The 26,517-nt window shown below is 33.4% G+C and overlaps 1 protein-coding gene across 27 annotated transcripts in view; it reads right to left on the reverse strand.

The window, feature by feature from the left end:
- The window catches only part of ADGRL3 (adhesion G protein-coupled receptor L3), a 713,052-nt gene that overhangs the window by 131,463 nt on the left and 555,072 nt on the right, over positions 1-26,517 (reverse strand). For 25 of the 27 annotated variants that reach the window (XM_036226761.1, XM_036226753.1, XM_036226746.1 and 22 more), the window contains 3 exons: positions 8,767-9,069; positions 6,632-6,735; positions 259-444 (listed from right to left, as the gene is read on the reverse strand). In XM_036226761.1, the coding sequence (XP_036082654.1) occupies positions 259-444; positions 6,632-6,735; positions 8,767-9,069 (593 nt within the window). The remainder of the gene's footprint in view (positions 1-258; positions 445-6,631; positions 6,736-8,766; positions 9,070-26,517) is intronic. The other 2 variants (XM_036226809.1, XM_036226776.1) reach the window with 1 other exon arrangement.

The raw sequence follows: 26,517 nt of genomic DNA on the forward strand, positions 1-26,517 counted from the left end.
GTCAGAATTTAGCATACCAAATAGAGTAAACATTATGGAAAATAGAATTGTAAATCTGTATGGAGAGATTATTATTTATTATTTTTTGGATTCAAATCCAAATAGGATCATAATTATAATGAAATAGTGAATTGACTAGATATCTAATGCAGCTCTTTAAAATGATTTGATTTTATTAGAGAGAAATTAACCGAAGAAGTCTCGCTGGTATTACTACAACTATATATATATGTATATATATAAAATCAATGTCTTTACCTTGTTCAAACTGCGTGCAGCACTGTCTTTTCCACCTGGGGTTAAGTTCCTGAGTTGTACATCAAGGAGGCCGACCAGCTGATCCATGGCACGGACAGAATAGGTGATGTCTCCAGCATTCAAATGATTTCTTGTTTGTTCAGCCAACTCTCGAGCAATGTTGGCAGCTGTCTCTCCAGATTTCAACTGCAATTTTGATAACAGAATTAAGAAGGAAAGTGATCTTAAATAAGTAATTTTATTGGTCTCTGTGGACTATTCTTTTGCATATGTTATAATCTTTGAGCCATGAAAAAATTATTAAACTCCATCTTCACCTAGAATACATTCTCTGAGTGTTCCTGCTAATCCGTCTTTTTCTACAATACCTGACTAGAAATTCATGCCTTTTACTAAGCTTCTCCTGAGAAATCTTACTTCGAAAACTTATTCTCACCTTAATTATCCATTTGGGTGGTTAAGCCTGTTTAACCTATGATTTTTCTCTGTGAGTTTCTAAATCGAATGTTGATGAGTTTGCATTTGAATCCCCAAATATATTATAAGTTCTAAGAGGCAAGTACAAATTTTCCATTGTGCCTAATTTAGTACTTAGTACACAATGAATACTTACCATCTGCTAAGCTATGTGAAAATTTTATCCCAAATAAAATCCCTGCTTTCAAAGTGATCTTCATCTTCTTTCCCACTAAATAAGAGATTTTGCTCCCAATGTACTAGTAGCAAACTATTACTCTTTTTAGAATTTTCGTTTTCTGAAACTATATGCTGATCTTTCAGTATATTAAAGTATATTCTATAAGAATATTTCAAAATGTCAAAACTCCAAAGATGTTCAAAGAGATAAAAGCTAATACCTCATGATCACATGAGCACATTTGATAGCTCTGGGTAATAAGTTGGGATATCTTTTACTATTACAACTTAAAATAGAGTCATTAAGGGCATTTCAACCTGGCATATGAAGTTAGAAAATAATTTAGGAACTGCTTCTCTAAGGAAGAATGTTTAATCTGAGATGAAATGGAAAAGAAGGAATAGGGTTGGGATGAGGGTTGGGGGCCAGGCAGAGAGAACCACGTTTAGGGGGGAGGGTCATGGAGTTTTAGGGAAACTGCACAAAGGGTACTCACTGTAACTGGGGTTTAGACAGCTAGAGAGCTGAGCAAGGAGCAGATTAAGTAGTCCCCCTTTGGATGTCATGTGGAAGATTTTGGGAATTGTGCTAAGAGCAAGAGAAGGGACTGAAGTATCTAAACACGAGTGGTCTTATTGATTTGAAACCAAAGTCAGGAGAATGAATTAGAGGGTTCAGGAGTGAATGAAAGGAAACCTGTTGTGAAGCCACATCAGTAGAAACTGTTGTGGATTAGGATAGCAGCAGTGGAACAAAGTAAAAAGTGGCCTCACTTAGAGATTCACAGATACACAAATAGGACTAATGTCTGGATGTGGGAGAGGAAGGAAAAGAAGGCACTGAGAGTAATGCCCAAGTTTCTTGTTTACATGACTCATTGGTGGTGCCCTTAACTGGATTCTCCCATAGTCGCTGTGACCTCAGTATTGATGGCTCAGTTAAAGGATGCTTTTCCAGACCAGGTCTTCACTGACCATATTCTTTATAGTGGCATCCAGAAGCTACTACTCTACTATCTTTCTGATAACTCTATTTATTTCTCTCACCATATGAACAGCAATTACTTTATTTCCATGTAAATATATACACAAACTTTTAATCTGCCGTATCTCCTATGCAAAGAAGCAAGACAAATAAAGTTATTCCACATATCCTAGCTTACAGACTTCATTAAAATGTCTAGTTCTAACATTTCTTTTACTAAATTCTACTAAAATTATTTCTTAGAAATAAGCACATGCATACTGAGAAATCTTGAGTTTTCTGAGGATTAGTAAATTAATGTCTGTATTGAAATGGTGAGATTATATCTAGAACTTGAATAGGTGAGGGAGAAATCCTGCAGCATTAGTTAAGGATGATAATTATGACAGAGATGGATACTATTTACATTTCAAATTTTGAAACAGTAAAAACAATTTTCTCTAAAGTAAGCTTAACATTTTATGAGATTTATTACATCAAACATTAATCAGGTGCCAAGACAAGTCACAAAGTTGTTACCCAGAGTGTTTGAGTATATGACTAGTATTTCATTGAAAGATCTCTCTATTTTGCTATAAATTTTAGTCAAGTAGGTATGTAAACAATTAAATGCTTCTATCTTACAATTTAAAGTAGGCTAAATAAGTCTAAAGTCTTGGAACCTCCATCAATCTCCAATAAATCAAGAAACAATTTACTTTCATTTCATCTTATATCTATGGAGATTTAAAAAATGAGAAATTAAAATATAGGTGACAGAATTCAAACTAGTTTTCCCGGGCAAATAACTGGCTTATATAACATTATAAAATAGTTACAATATTTTCTAGGTTTCTATATCCTTCTTGTAAAAAGGAGAGAAGAACCCTACTTATCTCAAAAATCTTGTAGCACGTGTACAAACAGACTATTTCCCTGGAACAATTCAGCATTTCTTTTTCAAATAATAGTTGGACCAGGTAATGAAGCAGAAAGCACATCTCACTTTAAATGTAAATAAATACGGAAGCTATTTAAAACTGTAATCTCACAGATTTTTTAATCAAAAAACGACTGGAGAGATTATAAGGTGCAATAAACTCTTTAAAGTTTTCTGAGATATAAATATAAACAAGTTTTTGAAAATTTGAATCTAAGCTAGTCATTTAAAAAGGTGAGAAAACAGGATATTTTTGCCATATATGTTTGAGAAGGCAGAGCTCTGAACTGATCACTTGGCTTTCAGTAAAAACTGAAAAAAAAAAAAAATTTAAAACATCAGTCTGAAGACAGATCTACCTATTTTTCTATCCATCCATTTATTTTTGTACCTACTTTTCCTTCCATCTATTTATCCATCCATCCATCCATCCACCCACCCACCTACCTATAAATCTTTCTCTCTCCCTCTCTCTTCCTGCCCTTCTCACCTTCTATTGTTGCTAGGGTAAAGGTCTCTTTGTGTATAACTTTTGCCTTTCCCTTTTGTTTTTTATTTAATCTCATCATTAAAACATTCTGGATAGTTTGTAATAAATTTCTTCATGATATTCTAACTTTAAAGTTAATAAAATGTAATACATTGTCTATTACCACACAAAATTTAATCTATAATTTTACAAGTATATAAGTGGCCTGAATTCATTTGTGAGTCAGAAACCATCAAGATTCTTTGACTGTTTCCCCCCTCTTGGTCTGATTGCAGGGGAAAGAGCACAGCTCATTTATTTCTTAACAAAAATGAAAATACAAAGTTTGTTCTTTCCAACTGAAGTAAGCATCTTGTCCATTTATTTGTATATACTTGCTGTCTACAATGCCTGACATATAGTGAGTAAATTGTATCAATAATGAAATGAATGATCCTCCCATGGTATAGATGTGGACTGTGATCCAGAGGTTTAAAGTCCTCAGGAATCCCCCAGTAACACTATAAAGCCACAGAGGAGTTGCCTCACACTCCAGGGTATACTCACCCACAAACCCTTGGGGAGGGGAAACTGAACACACTGTTTAAATAAGAGAATCACCCTCTCTTTTATTTTCTCATCAATGCCTTCACTGAAGGTAAAAAGTATCCCCTTATATAAGTCTGAATTTCATAGAACTATAATGGAGGAAAGGAGGGAAAAAATGAATGATTAAAAGATATCTATTTTACTTTGATTTTTCTACATGGCATTAAAAAATCTATTATATTAGAAGCGGGGAGGTAAAAGAAGAAGAAAGGAGATGGGACAAGGAAAAGAAAGGAGGAAGGAAAGAGGCAATGAAGAGAGAAAGGATAGGGTGATGGGAAAGGTAGGAGGAGTGAGAAAAGAGGAGGAAAGAGCTGAGAACTATGTTGGGTACTTTCCACTGGCAGGTTCAAGGCCATTTTCCATCCTCCTCCATCTTGCCCTCTGACTTAGAAGGTAGAGTCACATGACCATTATTAAGAGCACTCATCTTTCTTGGCTTCTGTTTGGGTTTGGCCAATGGGGAGGTTGGGCAGGTGAAGAAGAAGGCGGGAGAGTGAGATCAAAATATTTATTCCCCTAAATCTCTTTCTCAAAAATTGCCTGAGGCTAGGCTGTGTCTCTGAGCTATAGGTCATCTTCCCTTTCTAGGACACTCTGCTTCCAGTTTTTCATCGCTCCTTGGATCTAGCAACCATATGCCTGGGGTGAGGAACAGCTCCATTCCTGTTACTAACTCTGGGTTCTCGATGAATCCCTTGCAGATCAGATCTGCTCACCCAACACCACTGCAAACAAACCCTCTTTCAATGTCCCATCTATTTGTTGTTGGGACTCTGGCACTGAGGGAGGAAATGAGCAAAGGTATGAATTCAGAGGAAGATGGTTTGGAGAAGAAGGAGAGAAAATATGGACAAACAACTCTGAACACTGTATACTAATTCTCTCTTGGAGGTTTACAATGTTAATATTTAAAAGTATTAAATATTAATAGTTTTAATATTTTGGAGTTTTGTCATAAAGAAACGTGTTCAACTACTATTTATATTCAATGAAAAGCATAAATATTTGGAGGTATGAGAGACACACTAGGTAAAAGGGTAGAGACACTAGGTCAGTGACAATGTACTATAAAGGTAATCATAATCAAGTCATAGTTTATTCAGCATTGTGGCTAAACATGATGTCCTGCTAAAGGCAGACCCAGCTAAAATGTCAGCTCTAACACTAACCTCGGGTTAGTTACAGAAGCCAATTTGTTGTGCTCCGAAGCCTCCTGTTACACTTCGAAGATTTTATAAATTTATAAGTAATAAAGCTAAGGTATTTATTATAAATTCCAATTGCCTAAATTCCATAATCTTAATATCATTATAACATAATTTTGTACACTCTACAGGATGAACCAAATGTTCTGAAAGAACAGAACATATTTGTTCTAAAACCAAAGCATCCCATCTATAAATCAAATGGGCAACAACAGCTGTCTGGTCTTTGCAAGGAATTATCTCTTTTGTCATAAGATTAACAGGTCCCGCAGAGGAAAGAAAAGAAATAAGCATCATTGTCAGTTAAAGTCACCCAGGGATTTCTGCAATGAGATAGTCCAACTATATTCAGGAATCATCTTGAAAACTACTCAACTTTCTATGTAGATTATTACTGAATTAATATTAATCCCTGGGCTATATTACGTAGGGAATATTTTTTGAAAGTTGCTAATGTAAGGAGATATGCTTCTAGTCTCAATCTGATAACATTCAGCAAGACTTATTCGCCCTGGGTTCTGAGCTACATTGTAATAAAATAAAAGGACATAAAAACAGTGGCAGGAACAGTGCTAAAATTGGAGAAGCATCATTATGAATAGTAACAAGTATGGGAATGCATATGTAAGAGGGAAACTAGAGTCAATATAACCACTGTTCTTCCATGATTTAGGATAAATAGATAGTTATGGCTCATCTGCTAGATGATCTACTGGGTATATATTTATGGATTATTATACAGTATATTATTGAGGATCAGCTTGGTTAAAAACAAATAGAGAAAAGAGCAAATGGCAGAGACAGGCTTTTAGTAAGGCCATCATTTGAATATTTCTCAGGAAAAATCTCTTTCAGAAATTCCTTAGCATAGCTAATGTGCCATAGAAGGACTCTCCATTTTAGGAGTGCATAAATCCACATAAATTGCTATAATAAGGATTCATCCCATAGCCCTTTTGGCATAAATGCACATCTGGTCTCTGTTTGTAATGAAATCAATTCAAAGCCCCACAGTGCATTAATAATAAAAATGTTCAACATATTGCAACCAAATAAGCCCTGCAAATTTGAGTCTGCAAGATTCTGTCACACATGTGCAGACTTTTAATACTGATAAATGATTAGGTCACAGAACATTTATCAAATGGCTTATGATTCTAAAGGTAGACTTTTAAAAATTATAAGTATTATTTCCACAGGAAAATCCATATGTGTGTATGCTAAAAGCTTTTGCTTGCTTTATATATCTCTTAGACCTTCATATCTGTAGTTCACAACACCATATAACCATTACTATTAATGAAAATATTATAAGCGATATTACCTGGCCTAGAAGTTCATGGATTTGCCCTTAAAGAATAACAAATTCCAGAATTAGGTCATAGCATCTTAAAGGTTGTCATTAAATCTTAAATTAAATTAATATGGGAGAATTGTTCCATATTAGTTTTTAAATTTTTTTTTTTTGACTCTTGTTTATAGCAGTTATAATCAGCAACAGAGGATCTAAGTTTAGCAAAGCCTTTCTTGTCAGTCACATGATTTACCTTTTGTGTTATATGGTTGACCCAAGGAGAAGAACAGTTGCTAAGATCTGGACCCTGGGGATCCCAGATTCCATCAGGAGCCAGGCATAGATAAGTTGATACTCCTAAAATAATGAGAGAAAGAGGCCTGTTTCATATATTCAAATCATCTTTCTTACAAAGACTATATATCTACGTTATGTTTTAAATACGAGCAAAGGCAAAAATTAGATCATTAAAAAGAGATAATGTCTATTAAAACACCATGTATAGTACCTGGGAAACAACTGGCTATGGAGAAACATAATACAAAAACAAACAAAAAAAAACATCTAATATTTTTAAAGCACTTGCTAGCAACTATGCCAGGTATAGGGAATAATTTCATGAATTAAATAGACATAGTACCTGTCTTGATGGAGCTTATTGCTTGAAGTTTTCAGAAACAAGGTAGCAACTGAGTTGTAAAGCAATCAGTTTGCAGGTTTTTCAAGAAAACAATGTGGGGAAGGACATTCTAGGTGGAGGAAACATATGCTGTCTTTGGGAAACTTCGAGTGTTTGAACTGAGGTCTACTGAATAGGGGTGTTTTTAATGGAATTGGAAATGTAGGCAAAACCAGATCATGAACTTCCTTGTCTGTCACGTGTGCGTGCTGGAAAATCAATGAAAAACATTAAGCGGATGAGAGAAATGAGCTGATTAAGGTTTTAGAAAAATAACTGTGGAAGCATCGTGGAGGACGAATTTGGGGGAGCCATGCAGAGGTTGTGAGGAAGCTATCACAATAATTTAAGTGGGAGACTGTAGGCTCCAACAGTAGCACAGCAGAGGAGACAGAGAAAGGTAAAAATAAGACTGAAGCATATGGACAGTCACACGGGAGGGTTTCAGAAGGTTTCCTTTAAATCTCTTCCCAGTTTTCAAGAACAATAACGACTTATTTCTGAATGCTTTGTAGTTTAAAAAGTGCTTTCAAATAAAGTATTTCACTAGCCTTCACAACAAATGTCTAAAGGAGGGGGGCTGTAATTATCTCAATGAGAAAGGAACTGAGGCCCAGCACTCAGGTGACAGTGCTAAACACTGAAGGTTTCAAATAGTTTTCTGATTCCATTACCACGGAAAATTTTAGAACGAAACATTGTCCCCCTTCACAAAAGGAAGGTAGATTTCGGAATAGTTTCAAACACTATTGAAAAAAAAATTAAATGTGCACTTTTGCAAAAACCACCACACCTCAGGTCTTCTCATCACTTTATATATCATGGATTTCAGAATGACAAACCTACATTGGAAATTTTCTAAGAGAAACCTGCTTCCTTAGAGTAACTAAATCAATAACACCCGAAGAAAGAGTCCCTAAGGATAACAGCATAATAACGTCTATTCTGTATTTGTTTATTCACATATTTTATGTAATAATGTAGATGTTATTCATTGTATTAGGTAAAGTTTTATGAAAATCAATGTATGTAACAATAAAAAATCAAAAGATTTCTGGTTTAAAAATTGTACATAATAATATGGTTACCACTTGGGGATATTATGAATCATATCTGTAAAAAAGGAGGGGCAAAGAGCTGTTTAGTTCTTAACTCTCCCTTAGTGAAAACAATGCAGGATTGTTCTCCCTAGTGGATGCTGAGTAGGTAGGATACTGGCATCTGCCTGTATGATCCTGGACAATTATTCACATAGGAGCCTTTGACTATTAAAGGACAGCTACTATGACTGGAAAAAAGAATGTTTGTCTACTAACATGGAAATCCTTAGCCTCATTTTCTGCAATCAACATCTAAGGCTGGTGACAAGCATGAGTGCTGGCCCCCATCCATCCAGTGATTCTCTCTGGGCTGCTGCACAGAAGAGCTGGTTCTCAGGAGTAGCCAAGACATCTACAGCCTAACTGTAATTCCACTTAGAGACTACACGCCATTGGTAAAAAGTACTGAACTCATACGTATTCCCATCAAATTCTCACCATGACTTCTTTAGAATGCATTTTCAAACTCTGATAATACATTGCTTTAAATTGTGACTTAGCTGGGTTCAGAATTTAATCAAATGTGAAGAAAAAAAAAAAAGAAAGATACTAGAAAAGCAAACCAAAGCAATGATACACATTTAGCTTAGCTCTGTAGGACATATTTACCTATAGTTCCTGTGGGGCATGGCTGTTTTGCCATCTGTCCTTGACGGGTCTTAAACCACATGATTTCTCGGGCTTCCACAGCCTCACAGCTCTCTTCCATAGCTGGGATTTGGGATGATGCTGATGGAAGGTGTGTGGTAATATCATCAAGCACTTCAACAGCTGGAGACGGGGTGCTAGTACTCCAGTTTTTTCTTCCTGACACTGATGGAGTGGTACTCCTGCCTGCACTCCCAGTTGTGGTCCGAAGGGTGGTACTGGTGGTGGTGCTTCCCATGCCAAGTGGTCCTGTAGTAGAAATTTCTGAAATAAAATTCAAAAGAAAACTCCTGCATTGCTTGTTCATAGTAGGACCTTGAGATGTCCTAATACTTAAAAAAAAAAATTTTTGAAAATTCAGAGTCTTAAACATGGGAAAAATAAGCTATCAGAGTGGCACTCGGGTGCCAAGACAGTTGTTTGATCAATGCCAAACACGGGCTTGTTTATGGTTCTTCTCAACTCAAATCACAGAAAACAAAATTATAGCGCATCTCAACTTTTCAGTAAGCTACTTAATGCTTTCCTGCCTTTTATACAGTTAGAGAATTAAAACTTAAAGCCCTCTCCTTAGAATTTTCAAACGTGGTATAGAAAGGAAGAAAGCACATACAATATTCTTTTCACATTAAGTATAACATGAGTTTCTAAAGATGCAGTAAATACAGGAGAGGCAAAAAAAAAAAAGTCATAATTTAAAATGCTCATGAGCTAAAAAGTAAAATATAATGCTGAATATAGTCTCTTTAACATAGAGTAGCTTCATGGTCTACTCTGATGCTATTAGAATTGACCCATCTTATCAAAACTTTCAAATTTAGTAGTGTAAAATATAAGCAGTTTGCAATTAGTAGTGTTCATAAACTATGTTCTGATTATTTTTTAATAAAGTACTCTAACTTCCAAGTAAAAGTGATTAGGGTCAATGACCACATATTACAGGCAATTAAATCAATAATATAACCGAAAGAATATTCTAACCATATTATGGAAATTAATCATTGCAGAGAATCATCTTTCTGGGAATATATTCTACATATTCCCATCCTAGGGATGCAAGTGCACACATATACATATACTGCATTCTTAACTGTAAGATTAGAAATTACTAGTCTTAACCTTACTTAGTGGCAATAAACCATAGGGGCATTGACTCTACCCGAATTCAAAGCAGCTCTGGTTTAAGGAACTAAAGAGAATCCTGTGGTGAATCTCCTGATGCTTGTTATTCATTATCTGCTTTCTTTAACATGTCATCAACTTGACTCTGCTACCCTAGAAGAGGAACCAAATCGATCACAGTGTATTTGGTGTATAAAGCTTGCAAAACAGTATAGATATGGCAGGCGGAAGGGGTGTGAATTTTCTGAACTAAGCTATTGAAATTGTACTATTTTCAGAAGTGATGCTATTTGTTATTTGTCTTCTTACTTGTTCTGATTAATCTCCCTCTCTTCTCAGCTTTCCTCCTTTTCTCTCATGTTCCCTCTCTATGTGAATGATAATATGCATAAATACACTTATTCAAAATCAACGCAAGAAGGCCGAGTATCTTTTTTTTCCCCTTCTTCCATATACATCATCCATAATCCCCAAATTGCCAAGTCTTGTTGACTCCGCCTCACTCTTTCATTATTCTTTCTCTCCAATCACCATTATTTATGTTCAACCCACCACCATTGATGTATGAAAACAGAAGTTAACCTTTTTGCTAATGAAAGCGATGCCAGAGCAACATGTCAATAGCAGTATTTCAATATCTATTTTTGCAAAATAAAAATTCATGATCCATAAAATAAAGTTACTGACACTAAGCATTTAACACAATTCGAATATAAAATTTAGCTGCCTACTTTGAAATATTAAGTGTAAACAAATTTTTAAAATTATATAAGTAAAAATATAATTCTTGTATTTATTTTTCTTTTAAAATGAGTGAACTGTTTCAAAATACAATTGAGAAAATTTAATAATGATAACTTGAAATTTATTAATATGAAAATTAATAAAGTAAATTAATATAACATTAAATATTATTTTATTAAGTACTAGCCTGAAAAAAGTATCAATGATATTGTTGCTAGGATGAAGACATATTTTATGCAAATATTCCAGCTAATGGCAAAATTCTTTTTAATTTCAAATTACTTGGTTCAGTAATAAAGCAATAGTTAAAAACTAACTCCAAGTATTCTCTCTGACTTCTTTAAATAATGCCATCTCTCATTTGTACTTTTGAAGGGACTATTTTGAGTAACTTAATTTTTTGAGGGGACTCTAAACTTTTCATTGATAATAAGCTATAGTTTTTGTTTCAAACACAGCATTTCCAGTTCTTTGTTGTCTTTTGTTTGATCATGTAAAAATAGAGATTCATAGCAGTTAGCAATATTAGTTAATCTCATATTCAAATTTACTTGTTTAGGAAGGTTTTGAACTAGAGTAAAATTTAATTTCAAAATAGAAGCTCTGTTTTTCAATGACCTTTTTTTTCTTGATAACTATATAGACACCAAAGAATACTTTCTAAATGAATGCATCTTCCTTCAGTTAGATATTTTGATTAGCATATAAAACTCTGGGAAGAAAATAAATTTGTTCTGTAATCATTTTTGCTCTGATAAAACTGCATAATCCCATATGAAGGGAAAGGATTTGTCTGCCTGTTATTGTCTCAATCACACAAATCATAGACAAGGAGCAAGGATAGCCTATGACAAGATTTTTGTTTGCTGTGACTTTGTACTTGCCAATTTTGAATAGAATAGTCTTTCAGAACAGAATGTGTGTGTGTGTGTGTGTGTGTGTGTGTGTGTGTGTGTGTGTAAAATCATTATGCTCTATTTAAATGATCTAGATTTCAGGTTTTTAAAGACTATAGTATCACACCAAAGTGTATTTAGCAATAGCGTCACATAATAAAAATCAGTGTTCTTTATTTTTCTCTAAAATTACCCTACTCAAACCATTCTCTATATTTTGCTAGAGGTATCTCATAAGGTATAAATTGGAATATGTTACTCCCCAGATTTAAATCTTTAAATGGTTTCTGCTGTCCTCCAAACAAATTTTGGGCTCCTTTTCTTCATGCCTAAATCCTTTCATGAGTTTACTTCATTTATAATGTTTCTTCACCTATTAACTCTACTCTTAAACCATGTAAAGTTACCAGTGTCCCAACTGCAACCTGTCCTTTCTGTCTTAGGGCCTTTGCATATGCTACAATGTCCTGCCCCATTCCTACCTGGTTAATCCTTGTTTATTCTTTGGGGCTTACCTTGGATGCCATCTCCATCAAGAAGCCTTTTTGAATTCACCAAGATGGGATTCTATACTAGCATATGTTTTGTTCAAAGTAATTTCCTACCTTTAGCCTCGTGTCTGACCAAGAGTAAATGTTATCAGCCAAGATGGATGAACATAAGGGACAGGTCAAGAAAGCAGGAGAGGGTCTAGTTTTGAAATTTCACAAAAGAAGGGAAATGATAAATAGAGGGAAGTAGGAAATGGAGTGGCTAAGAGTCCCCACATTTGATAGGCTGGAAAAGATATTTTATAAATACATTTTGCTTTACATTAATAAAATCACCAGATACCTTAAAGAAAAAATAAGCAGGAAAAACACTAAACCCCCTTTCTTTCCCCCAAATGACTCTATCTTAGAATAATTACATTTAAATTGACCATACTCTAATGAAGCAATACCTTCATTTTCTATAAAAGTTCAATTTGTTATGAAATACATTGCAGAGACTTCATTTAATACAGACATACTAACATTAAGGATTGGTATAGAACATATTTTTTTGGAATTGTTCCACAGAGAGTTGTCTACAAGCAGGGTTACATCATTCTCATTGACTTGAAGCAGAATGAAAGTCAATTTTAAATGTTGTCCCTGATCCCCCATCCTTTCCATTCTTGCTATGTGAAACTCCCAAGGGCTCTGCTCAATGCCAGCTTTGGCAGAATAAGAAGTAGTGATATACATATTGTCACCAGTGCCCCAAAATAACTTGTCTTATTGCTAGATCCTGTGAAAAATAATCTAGATTTACTGCAGTCAAAACAGCACACTTTGATTGCCCAGGTTCCTACCTATATCACATGCTACCAGTGTTTGTCCTTCCCTATCTTCCAGAAAGGGAGAAGTAATATGATACTTTTTCAGTGTATACTGTTATTGAATCTTACCTGATAATACAGCTAGTAATGAAAGTGTATGTTACTAAGTGCCTCATGTGCTTCTGTATCAAAGAAAGGTTACTGTGTCAAAGAAAATAAGTTAGAGTGACCACTTATACATAAGACTTTATCAAAATTATGCAGTTTTCTTTATTATTTTGTCATAAGTATTATGCTCATTAAGCTTATATAAATTTATATTTTCATAAAAGTAACTAAACAGAACTTCACATTAAGATTTTCCCCTAACAATTAACTTTGTTTTCAAAAGAAAGTTTTAATTCTTCTGTCCTTTGAAATTCATTGCCCATAAATTATTTTATTCTTATATTTTGATTTACTCTGTTTAATTTTTTCCCCTTCAGTCTGCCTTGGAAAGAAAAAAAAATTATTGTGAATATTACTATAGGTTATAGTTGGTGGAGTATACTAATGGAAAACAGTAAAAATAACCAACTTTTGTATAGTGTTTTACACTTTGCAATGTTTTTCTTTATCTCTATTATCTCATTGAATTCTGACAAAAAATAGAGTAATTGTAACTATGAATTCCTAATTTCACAAATGAAACAACAGACTCAAATATAAGTGAATAATATATATATAATCATATATATAATAAGTAAATCAGTGTCCCTAAATACCAGAATTTTATGTTTTTCATAATATGCTATAAAAAATGACATCTTGAATTATTTGATGTGTTCTACAACTATAATGCATTTATTATTTGGGATGGACATTGATATGGACTTGTCTTCACTCCAAATTCATATGTTGAAACCCTGACTAATATGGGACTTATTTGGAAATAGAACCTTTAAAGTGGTCACTAAGATTGAAGGATGCCATAAGAGTGGGGACCTAAATCCAATACGACTAATCTCCTTAAAAGAATACAAAGAGTTACCAGGAATGCACAAGCACAGAGTAAAGGCCATATGAGGACACAGTGAGAAAGTGACTGTCTTAAAGTCAAGGAGGGGGGCCTCAGGAAAAACCAACCCCGCTAGTACTTTTTCTTGGACTTTCATCTGCCAGAACTGTGGGAAAATGAAATTCTGTTGTTTAAGCTACCCAGACTATGGTATTTTGTTATGGCAGTCCTAGCAGACAAATACAGGCATCTTCTAAAATAAAGGATTACCTTCTACTCATAAAGTGCTTAGACTTTCTTCTTGATTCATTTTCATTTTAGCTTTCCTCTCCCAAAATAGCACCGCCCTCATAGTTTCCCTTTATAAACCTTTCTTTTGTGTTGGTTTCATTCTAACATATAATATTTTGGCTGACTACAGATTTCTTTCTCCTCACCTTCTAAGTTTTTATTTAAATTCGAGGTCAATTATTGAAGAAGTCTTTCCAAGGACCTGATAGAGGAAATAAGAAAATGAAAACCATAACAATGCTGCAAATGGATTTTGGCTACTTGTGTAGGGCTCTGACTGGAAAAGAGGAATCTGCCTGACTCCATGGATATCAGTTGGTGGCAGTAGATTTGATTATACCAAGCTTCAAAAAAAAAAAAAAAAAAAAAGAAGAAGAAGAAGAAAGAAAAAGAAACGTTAATATTACCAGCCATGAAATTATCTACGTCTTGCAGAACCCATTTATAGTACTTGGATCTACGGCCTCATGTGAGAGTGAAAATTCCACATGTTATCAGCCATCTGGAAGTATACTTATTTTTGTAATTTGGCCCATTTATATTTCTGATTCTCTTATAGGATTTTACCCTAATGGTAGATAGAACAAACTATCTGTTCTAATAAACAAAAACTTGCAATGAACTCATCATGTAAGTTAAAAATATAGGATTTGGGGACATCTTATTAAAATTATTTGCTATATATTTTGCCCCTATCATGCCAGAAATTGTGTTGTGTGTGTTAATATGCACTCTAATTTAGTATTCATAATAATTTTGGGGTGGGTATACTTATCTTCATTTTGAAGAGTAAACATATTCTCTTCAAAAGGACAAAAGTCCTCTATAAATTAAATAACTTTCCCAAGCTTACGTAGCTGGCAAATAATAAAATGCAGATTCTAATCCAAGTCTATCAAAATCTCTCTTTCCATTAGAACTATGTTGTAGTTAAAAATTCGGAAAATTTAATGACAGAAACACATATAAAAACTCTTGATATATATGGAAATTAATTCAACCCAGACACTACTCACATATACTTTTACTGGCACTGCCATGGCCTAGACCTGTTGGGTACTTACCAAGCACTCATTATGGACTAGGGGGACTATTCTGAGCACTTTACAGGAATTAGCTTATTTAATTCTGACAAGAAATCTGAGGGAAGGTACTATTAATTATCCTCATTTTAGAGATGGTGAAACTGAAGCACCAAGAGATTCAGTAATTTTTCAAAAGTTAAAAGTATATAACAGAGAAATAACATAGGCACTATTACAGAGAGCCCACCTTTAACCACACTAACCTGAAGGGAATATTGAAAAAGCAAACTTGATTTGATCTACAAGAAAGTAGCCTGCTTACTGCTCACTGAGAAGAGAGGAAAGTAACCCTCTTTGAGATGGTTTCTTTCTGTTTATGACATTTCTAATTCTCCTAAACTTAAGATTCAGAACCAGCTTAGAAAAAACTGTAGAATCCAGAACACTTAATACATTGTTCAGCTCTTAAGTAGGCAATAAGCAACCAGTAATAGTAATATGAACTAATAGCTGATGTTTCTTGTGTCTATATTATATACCAGGAAGTGTACTAATGCTTCACATACACTATTGAGGTACAGAGAGATAAACTGCATTTCCTATCTTCACATAGTCCATAAGTGATAAAGCCAGGATTTTAATACAGATAGTTTGAATCCAAAACCCATGTGTATCCATGACTTACAAAGGATTGAAGTCATTTTTTTTTTAAGTATCAAGTATGGTATATGTTATTTATAACAGAGCTCAGCCCTGAGAATGACAAGGTTAATTGATTCCATACATAGTTATTAGTCGACTACCATCCGACACACATTGCACTAAGAATGAAATGTTGACTATAGTTATCGTGTTCCTTGCTCTTAAAAAGCCTTCTTTAAGAGACTTCACAGAAAAAGGTATTGAAGAAGATAGGAAATACAAAAAGAAGAAACATGCTAACCGTATTTACTCATTCAATATTTATTGGTGTTCATTTTATATTACATGTTGTACAGAGCATTCAGAGATGAAGCAAAGAATATTGCCTGCAAGAAGATTTTAATAACTGTATTTTTACGGTTATTAAATACAGTTTAATAACTGTATTTTTGTGGAAGGTATACCACCATCACTTACTCTATGGAAAGAAAAAATCTATTCCAATTTAACTCTGACATGCCTTTAATTGTTAGGCACATTCCAATTCATGAAAGGTCAGAAGGCAAAATCATGAGAATCTTAGAGCTGACAAAATTCTGTAAAAGCAGAAATAGCTCCCTATAACACAATGAGATAAGCAATTATTTATAAAAAGATGTGACTTTGGACTAATCATAACATTTCTCTCTGCCTTAGGTCTTGTATTTTCCCCCACTACATGGACATAACAAGCATATCTTGAAGATACTTGAAGATACTGTGGGTTTGGTTCTAATCACCAAAATAATGTGATTATCGCTATAAAGCTAGTCACACAAATTTCTGGATTCTCAGTGCATATAAAAATTATGTTTCAGGTATACTGTAGCCTATTAAGTGTGCAGTAGTATTATGTCTAGAAATGATGCACATACTTTAATTTTTTTTAAAAAAATTTCATCGCTAAACAATGCTAACTATCACCTGAATGTTCATATCATTGTAATCTTTTTGCTGGTGGAGGGGCTTGCCTCGATGTTGATTACTGCTGACTAATCAAGGTGGTGGTTGCTGAGGCTGGGGTGGCTGTGGCAATTTCTTAAAATAAGACAACCACAGAGTTTGTCACATCAATTGACTCTTCCATTCATGAATCATTTCTCTTTAGCACGCAATGCTATTTGATAGCATTTTACCCACAGTAGAACTTCTTTCAAAATTGGAGTTGATTCTCTCAGACCTTGCCACTGCTTTAGCAACTAAGTTTATGTAATATTCTAAATCTTTTATTACCATTTCAACAATCTTCACAACATCTCTACAAGGAGTAGATGTTATCTCAAGAAACTACTTTCTTTGTTCATCTATAGGAAGCAACTCCTTATCTGTTCAAATTTTATCATGAGATTGCAGCAATTCATTTCTCTTGCTATTTCTATCACAAACATCTACAGTTACTTCCTCCACTGAAGTCTTGAACTCCTTGGAGTCAATCCATAAGAGCTGGACTCAATTTCTTTCAAACTCTTGTTAATGTGGATAATTTGACCTCTTCCCACAAACTACAAATGTTCTTAAAGGAATCTAGAATGGCGAATCCTTTCAAGAAGGTTTTCAATTTATTTTTTGCAGATCCATCAGAGAAATCATTATCTACAGTAGCTATAGCCTTACAAAATGTATTTCTTATATAATGAGACTCCTTGGTCCAACGTGAGAGAAGTGTAACTCTTTCTTTCACCTGAGTACTTAGAGGCATTATAGGGTTAGTAAGCGGCCTAATTTCAATATTGTTGTGTCTCAGGGAATAGGAAGGCCCAAGCAGAGGAAGAGAGATGGGGGAATAGCTGGCTGGTAGAGTAGTCAGAACACACACAACATTCACAGATTAAGTATGCCATCTTATATGAGTGAGTTTCTTGGTTTCCCAAAACAATTATAATAGTAACATCAAAGATCACAGATCACCATAATGAATATAATAATAATGGAAAAGTTTAAAATATTGTGAGGATTATCAAAAACTAACACAGAGAAATGAAGTAATCCAAAAAAATGTCACCAATAGACTTGCTTGACTTACGATTTTGACAAACCTTCAGTTTGTAAAATATGCAATATCTGCATAGCACAATAAAGAAAAACAATAAAATTAGGTATCGCTATAATAATGTACATAATTATTGGAAAAAAATGGCAATCTGGATTTACTTGGCAAAGTAATGACAGAGAATAACAGATAAATAAATATTTACTATTAGTAATAATAATGCTATTTATTTCTTACTTCAACCTAGAATTATTGGTTACTATGTTCCAAATGTTATTCTAAATTCTGGGGATACAGAAGTGAATAAAACAACAACAACAACAACAACAACAAAATCCTTGCCTTCACAGAGCTCTCATTTTAATAGGAGAGATAAATAATAAATAGGACAGAATTAAAATATATAGCATATTAGATATTAAAAAGTGCTAAGGATAAGAAGAAAAAAAATAATGCAGGGGAAAGTAATAGAAAATTTTTATAGAGTGTAAGTTTTGGTCTAGCTGTTAATGTGAGAGGAAGACCTGCTGGGAATGAAATATGTAAATAATTGGGGGGGGGCTTTCTAGGCAAAGGGCACAGGAAAGGTGATATGAAATGGTGGGGATAGTAGCATACATGACTTTAGAGGTAATGGTGTGACTTTGGCATTTACTCTGTCTGGTATGGGAAGCTACTGGAAAGTTCTGAGCAGAGGAGTGACATGATCGGACTTAGGTTTAATAGGATAATGTGGGTTGTTGTGTTTAAGAGTGACTGAATTGGAGAAGAGCAGAAATAGGGAGAACAGTTATCTATTTGGCTATACATCTGAGGTGGCAGTGGTGGTGATGATGACAACAATATTATAGGACACATACATAAAAGAGCATGGGGCGATGGGATGGAAGTATAAGTAAATATTTGAAACTCTTGTATATCAAATACTAGAGACAGGGGGTGATGATTTTCAAATATGATTATAATCCTCATGACATACAGTAGGTGTTCAATAATTGCTGGTTGAATTGATATTTTCTTTTTCATTTTCATAAAAAAAAGTTAGACATCATGTAAATTCTTTTCCAGTTCCTTCTCAATTACAATTATTTATTTAAAATCGAAACAACCACATATATATTGGTTTCATATGGGAAGTTTTATATATTTTATATGAGAATATTCCTGAGGATTCCTGAATTATAACCAGCAAAGTTATATTGATGTTCTTATTACTGTAAAATTTCTATTAAGTGTTAGTTTATGAGAATATCAAGTAAATGTTTGTAGTGACAAAACCATGCAAACAAATAAGCTGGGGTAATAAATTCAATTGAATTTGAGCTTATTGATTTCTCAATAACTTGTAAAACATTTAAGGATGGCAAAGAGTTAAACTTGTGTTAGGATTTAGAATAATTCCTTACTCCTAACCTCTGTATTGTATTTTATGCTCCTAGTTTTGACATTATTGTTATTTAGTTGCTAGAGTTATTACCTAACATTTGCGGTGAAATATGTTTTTTATTATTAATTTGTGAATTGTAGTTTACCTATGAAGATAAAGTGATACTTAGATATAGGGGTTATACATGATTTATTTATAAGTATAAAGTTAAAATAAATGCAAGAAAAAATAGAATTATCTTCCATTTGGAAATGAAATATTTAAACGGTAAAGAAGATAATTTAAGCTGCAGGTTTTTTTTAAAAGGCGATTTTAGTCACTTTGATCCATTGCAGATACTTAAAAAATATGTATATTTGCTCATCCTTGTTACATATGCACAAGTTTCTAAGAAAGTGATAAAATATAAGGCCCTATTTCAGAGTAGCTACTGTTATTGTTTTGTATATAGTTGAGTCTAGGAAAAAAAAAGGATATCTTCTTTTTAAGTGCCTCAAGTATTTCTTTATTATGGGTTCGAGAAAGCCAAAGCTTGGCTCTGCACTTTGCCCAGTCTGACACTGGTGAGTCCACTAAACAATTTGTTTTATGAGGTAATTTAAATAATAAAAAAAGAAAAGAGATCTGCATAATTGGCATATAAATCGTTCTTAATTTCAAGTAAAACTACAAAAATATTGTAATTCCTTAAAGATCACTTAATTATCAATATCCAGATTATAAATTTGATAAATTCATTCCCTCCCCCCCCAAATTTATATTCCACAACTCTTCCTGAGTGCATAAAAATTTGACTTTCCACTTCATTTTCTATGCACATATACGTCCTGCTATAACTTAAGTGCTCCGTAATGCATGATGGGTGAATGACAATAAGTATTTATGTTTTATTTTGAAAAGTATTTTCAGAAGGCCTATGCAAACTACTGTATCTCAAGTACATGGAGATTTTGATAGTTGAATTAAATAATTCGATCACCCACTCCAGATTAAATTTTTTAAGAAGACAATATACTGGAGTTTCAAATATTTTTATTGAGTCAGTTTTGTTTTACTATTTATTTTTATTTATTTATATATTTATTTTATAGTTGATATACAATCTTATATTGGTTATACTGGTTTCAGGTTTAAAATATAGTGATTTGAGATTTTTATACATTACGATGTGATCACCCCACTAATTCTAATAATCGTCTATCACCATGTAAACTTATCACAATATTCTTGACTACATTTCCTTTCCCCTTTTCATCCATCCTCCTATACTTTCCTTCTGATAGCTATCATTTTGGTCTCTGTTTCTGTGAATCTGCTTTTGTTTTGTTTTCTTTGTTTTGTTTTTAGATTCCACATATAAGTGGATCTACTTATACAATATTAATAGCCATACTGTAAGTATCAGAAATTATAGACTTAGACTCTCAAAAAACTTAAATATTTATATAGATACTACTAATTCAAACTTTCCTCAAAAATAAAGGAAAGGGTAGGGATTGTCTATGTTGAACTGAGGACTAAGTGACTGAGTGATTAGACCAAGGTATTTTCTGTTATAGATTCAGGAATAGAATTCATGTCATTTATCTCTAAGGCAAATGTTTGAGACCAATCCTCAAGTTGAGGATTTAACAACTTCTCCTTACTCATATATGCACCAAACAATTTTCTTTCAACATTCATTCCAACCATGCATCACTTTCCAAATCAATAGAGTGATTAAAACCTCCCATTTTTTTTTTTTTTAAGAGAATGGAGTTGTGCATTCTGCAAATAGTAATACATGGGTCTAAGCAGCCAATTGCTTCTGTGGGAAAATCTGCCCATAGGGTAATGATTTACAGGTTTTTCTACTAAAAAACCACCCTCACATATGCATAGATATACATATAAATACAAGCACATTACACATATATTCCAAATTGCTAGGGAAATAAGTAAATAAAGTAGATACTATGATATTGATTATATTAAGCTTTTATGCTCCAAAAAAAACTTCATTCATTTTCAGAGAACTATGATGAGACTTTAAATGCTTCATACAACAGTGCATTTACTGTAGTAATAATAAAATAAAAGGCAGCAAGATGTCCTAGAAAGAGGATTTTAGGTTCAAATATTAGATAATTTTCTATTAGCCAAAGTGTGGCTTTTGGAAAATTAATCTTCCAGAAAGTCAAAATTTTCTTATTTTTAAAAATACGGATTCCTATATTTACTTCAACAATACTGACATACAATAGACATTAAGGAATGATAATATTAGTACGATCCAATTCAAATTCAAAGATATCCTCAACTCTGTTTTAGGAAAGTTATAAACAGTCATCTAACTTAGAAAGGTGAATTATTTTCTGCATTTTTAAACATCATCCTGATGATAGGCCAGCCTGAAGTAAAATTATAAGTTTATCTTTTTCACTTCAATCTCTGAAGGTCATTAAAACCTCAGTAATAATTACCACCTACATTATCCAAAACCACTTTAGAAAGATATGTGATGTTGTTGCTTGCACCCCAATGGGAAATACTTATCTTTTTAAAAGAATGAATAGGGTAAATAAAAAGAAAAACATTTCTTCAGAAACATATGCCTGCTTTATGGTATTTTAAAATTTAAGGTGATAGGATTTGAAGGCATACAGGATATAACAAACCTTTTTATTTAAAAAAAGGTTCAGTATTTAGCTTTGAAATTAAAGTAGAAGGGGGAGATGAGACAGGAAAAGGAACATTTTAAATTGATATTGAAGCATATAATATGAATAAGATTAAATTATTGTGGAATCTAAATTGTAGATGGCCTACATAATTTTGGAGTTCAGAAGTGATAACAATTCTACCTGTAGCATAATTACTTGGAAGTGCAGCCTGATCTTCATATAGGAGAGTGCCAAAAATTTGTACACACTCTACAAGCTGAGTTTTAGAATCACTTTGGCAGCCCCACAGTCTGAAAACATACTGTTATTGTTTTGTTCATCATCAATGCTCGGTGCCTTGAACAGCAAGTGACATGCAGAGAAGATACAGCAAGTGACATGCAGAGAAGATACTCAATTAATGTTTGCTCAGTAAATGCACTCTAACATCAAGTATCATGATTTACTCCTATTTGATTATATCAGCACTTAAAAAAATGTTTCATTTTGAAATAAGTATAGACTCACAAAAAGTTACAAACACAGTACGAAAAATCCCTTTCCTCAGCTTCCCTGATGGTGAAAACTTACATAGCTACAGTTTAATATCAAAGGCAGGGAATGGGCATTGGTGCATGGTTGTTAATTTGACTATAGACTTTAGTTTTCATAATTTTTTTACCTTCATTAATTTACTCATTTGTGCATATATGTGATTTTATCTCATGTATAAATTTCTGTGACCACCACCATATTCAATATACAAAACTATTCCATCACTACCAAAGAATTGGCCCCACCACCTCTTTCTATTCATACCCACGACCCATTTCTATTTCCTGGCAACCACTTATCTGTTTCCATCTCTATAGTTTACCTCTTTCAAGAATGTTATATAAATTAAATCATAAGCATGAAACCTTTAGAGACTTCATTTTTTTTTTTTTTTCACAAAGCATAATGCTCTTGACGTCCATCCAGGTAGTTGGCAGTTATCAATAGTTAAGTCATTTCCCTTTATCATCCCATGAATACCTGTAATCTATCTTTTACTTTTTAGTGGGAATGATCTTTGAAAAATGTAAATCTCATGCTGTTGATCTTTAAAAGCTTCCAGCTGATCTTATTATAAAGTTGAAACCTTAAACGGGGCTTGAAAAGTCCTCTAATCCCCATTCTGCTATATCTCTCAAGCTTCTACGTAAGCCTCTGTTGCATTTGCTCTCTGGATTTATTTCCTGTGTCCTGAAAAAGCCCTTTCTCATCTTCAATAATGCGAATGTTTCTTTCTGAAACCCTGTAATCTCAATCTTAACTATTCTTCCCTTCTACACCTCACCCCCCTTTACATGGTTAAATATCTAATCCTTTCAATATATATAATTTATAGTGACTGAAATCAGAAAATGGAAAAGAATAAGTCAAACTGTTATTCTTGATTACTCATACTTAAATTTTATATATGTTTATAATTGTCAGACTATAATTCTGAATAAAAAAAATAAGATTTTATTATTTCTGGGAATGGTAATTTTTTATACTGCTAGCTAGGTAGGGACACATGAAGGGACACATGTCTACATATGAGTACCAGCTCCTCCACTCTCTAGTTGGGAAACATTGGGCAGATCTCTAAGTCAGGGTGAGTGTTACAATGGACTTATGAAAAATAATGTAATATTAAACATTCAGTACAGTTTTGGGCAAGTAATAAGTGTTTAATAAATATTTTGTGTACTGTCAACATATAAGATACACAAATGGTGCAAACATACAAGGAAGTTATTTGAAGAGAACAAAAAATATATTTGACTATATAATTTTCATGTCCCTAAAATTGTTTATAATGAGTACAACTTATATAAAATTGAAATTCTTAATTCTCCTATAAAAGTGAAAACTATACTTGGTATCTATCATAGTGCAATTTTATAAGTCATCGTATATGTATTAAATACCATAGAACATGTCTTATAGTATATCTAATAGATTGAATAGTATCTGCAAAGAACTAGTTATTTATAGATCTTAAAAGAACACAGATGCATAAAAGAATCAATGTAATCATGAAACTCTTATTATGTGTGCCTCCTTGCCTAATAATGAATCTCTTTAATAGTATAACCTTTGTAGTATCACACTCTCACTACTGAAATTAATTTCCAACACTGTGTACCAATTCATCTGGTTTGTATTAAAGACAAAGGAAAGACAGTATACACTTAAAAGTAAACAGAGAAAGTTTCCCAGCAATGATCTAGTAAACAAAATTTATTATAAGACTAATTTATTATAAGCTAGATTTAATTTATGATATTGAGAGTTTCAATACCTATTTTTGTTATATAACTCACATTACTTTCAGTTATTGTTATTCTATTTAACTTATTTACAATGATATATTTTAAATGCAGAAGATCGTTCACCTATCACTAGCAATGAAGAAACCAGGATTGTTTTTCTGTTCCCCAAACCCCCAACCTCCAACCACCATGATCCCCACCTAACGGTCCTATCACCTTTGTGTGATTCCTTACCCTTGAGTGTGGGTGAGATCTGTACTTGCTTCTAACCTGTAGAATATGGCAAAGGTGGTGGGATATATGTGACTATGTGCAAAATTACCTTACCTGTAACTGTAATGTCTGTCTTGGGAGAAGATGTTCCCTTCTGGCCTTGAAAAAACAAGCTGCCATGTTATGAGCTGCCTACAGAGATGGCCATGGAACAGGGGCTGAGAACAACACCTGGCAAGAAACTGTGGTCCTTAGTTTGGCAGCACACAGTATTGACTGCCACCAACGACCACATGAGCTTGGAAAAAGGGTCTTCCTCATTGAGCATTCAAGTGTGAGCACATCCCTGGGCGGCACTATGATTTCAGCCTTATAGAAGACCTGCTTAAACTGGGCCTGGACTCCTGACTCACAGAATATCTGAGATAACAAATGTGTAGATTTTAAGCCACTAAGTTTGTGGTAGCATTGAAATATACTGGTAGATAATTCAAGCCCTAACTCTTTTCCCAGTTCGTGAATTAAAATGTAAAATTTAGTATAATTTTGCTTTTTATCTTTATTTAGAGAAGTAATTTCAAACAACCTTGGTACCATTGACATTTTTAGGGCACACACATTCATTATTGTGTGGGTGTGGGTATAGGGGGTTCTCCTATGCATTGTAGAATATTTCCTAATATTCTTAGACTCATTTATACACTGGATGCCAACAGTATTTACTGCCTCTAGTTGTGACAAACATATCTCTAGAAATTGCTAAATGTTCTTTAGAGGTAGAATCACCTCTGTTTAAGAACCACAGATTTAGAGGAATTTCTTCATTTACCTCTAATCTGTATTTGCTCTTGACAAGGCTACTGCATGCTAATAATGGTTTTAGAATCTTTTAAATATATATTACTCTAAACATTAGATGGCTGGATGGTTGCTTTTCAATTTGTGAAATGGCTCAAAAACTGTAAATAAAAAGAAATTGGATGGCTTTCAAAAATTCGGATTATGCCTTTTCAATTTCTAGTGATTCAAATACTTCTAAGATACACTTCTACAAATCATACATTAATATTTAAAAACTGGTTTTATTGTTTGTTTTACTTAAGGAAAACATGCATTACAATATATCAGAAAACTAATGAAAAGCAAAAAATACAAAGCATCCCAATTGCATGCTTGAATTGTGTCAAGGATGGTAGTAAGGGAGGAGAGTTGGTGAGAGGAAAAGAAACTAGTGGCTTCATGCTTTCTGATTTCAGAGACCACACTGCATGAAATGAGTTCTGCCAGCCTCTTGTTTACTACATTATATCTGCCTTCCAAATATGTTCAAATGCCTCTAGTGTCCAGTTGGCTCTCTGAGAAATCTCAGAATAAAACTTCTTGCTTCATTGCCACTTCATTCCATGATCACAAGTTTTCAGCTTTCACATAAGCATACGTCATAGATGTATTCTCAAATTAAACATCTGAGAAAGAAATCATGAAAAACAAACAAACCTACTCTCTGAAACTAGTTTGTATCTTCCCTTCTCATTTATTATACAGTTGGATTCACATCATTAACATGCAAATCATACTGCACTACAGTGCACTTTAAACAAAGGATTGAAAGCAGGGCTTGTAATTTCCTTATGGGTTGATAAATAGATTTTGCTTTAAGAGTATAAAATAAACTCTGATCACTTTTTTTTTTTTTTACATATTTGGACTAAATACTAATTTAAAACTGAAAAAAGAAAATTAGTACTTTTCTCACCTTGCTCATGCAGATCCTGTTTAAGTTACTCTGTAGTGTGAAATCCTAATACTGCTATTAACCAAGGTAAATTGGAAAAATACTGTTTTTCAATGTTATTTTTTTTTGGAAGACAAAATGTTTTAGCTTGTCTGAATTTTTACTCACATTTCTGTAAATAAGGTAAACATTGAGACTAGAAACTGACTTGATATGGATTAAATAAACCATGGGGGAAAGTCTAAAATAAAATAATAAGTAAACAAATGTAAATCATCTTAAAAGTTATACATCCTTAGTGTCACCAGTACTTTCAAGTACATTTTAACATAAGCTAGTATGGAAAGGTGGAAAAATTCAAAATAGTTTCAGAGATTCCTCTT

Source organism: Rousettus aegyptiacus, unplaced genomic scaffold, assembly GCF_014176215.1.
Source record: "Rousettus aegyptiacus isolate mRouAeg1 unplaced genomic scaffold, mRouAeg1.p scaffold_m13_p_10, whole genome shotgun sequence".
Classification (NCBI taxonomy): Eukaryota; Metazoa; Chordata; class Mammalia; order Chiroptera; family Pteropodidae; genus Rousettus; species Rousettus aegyptiacus.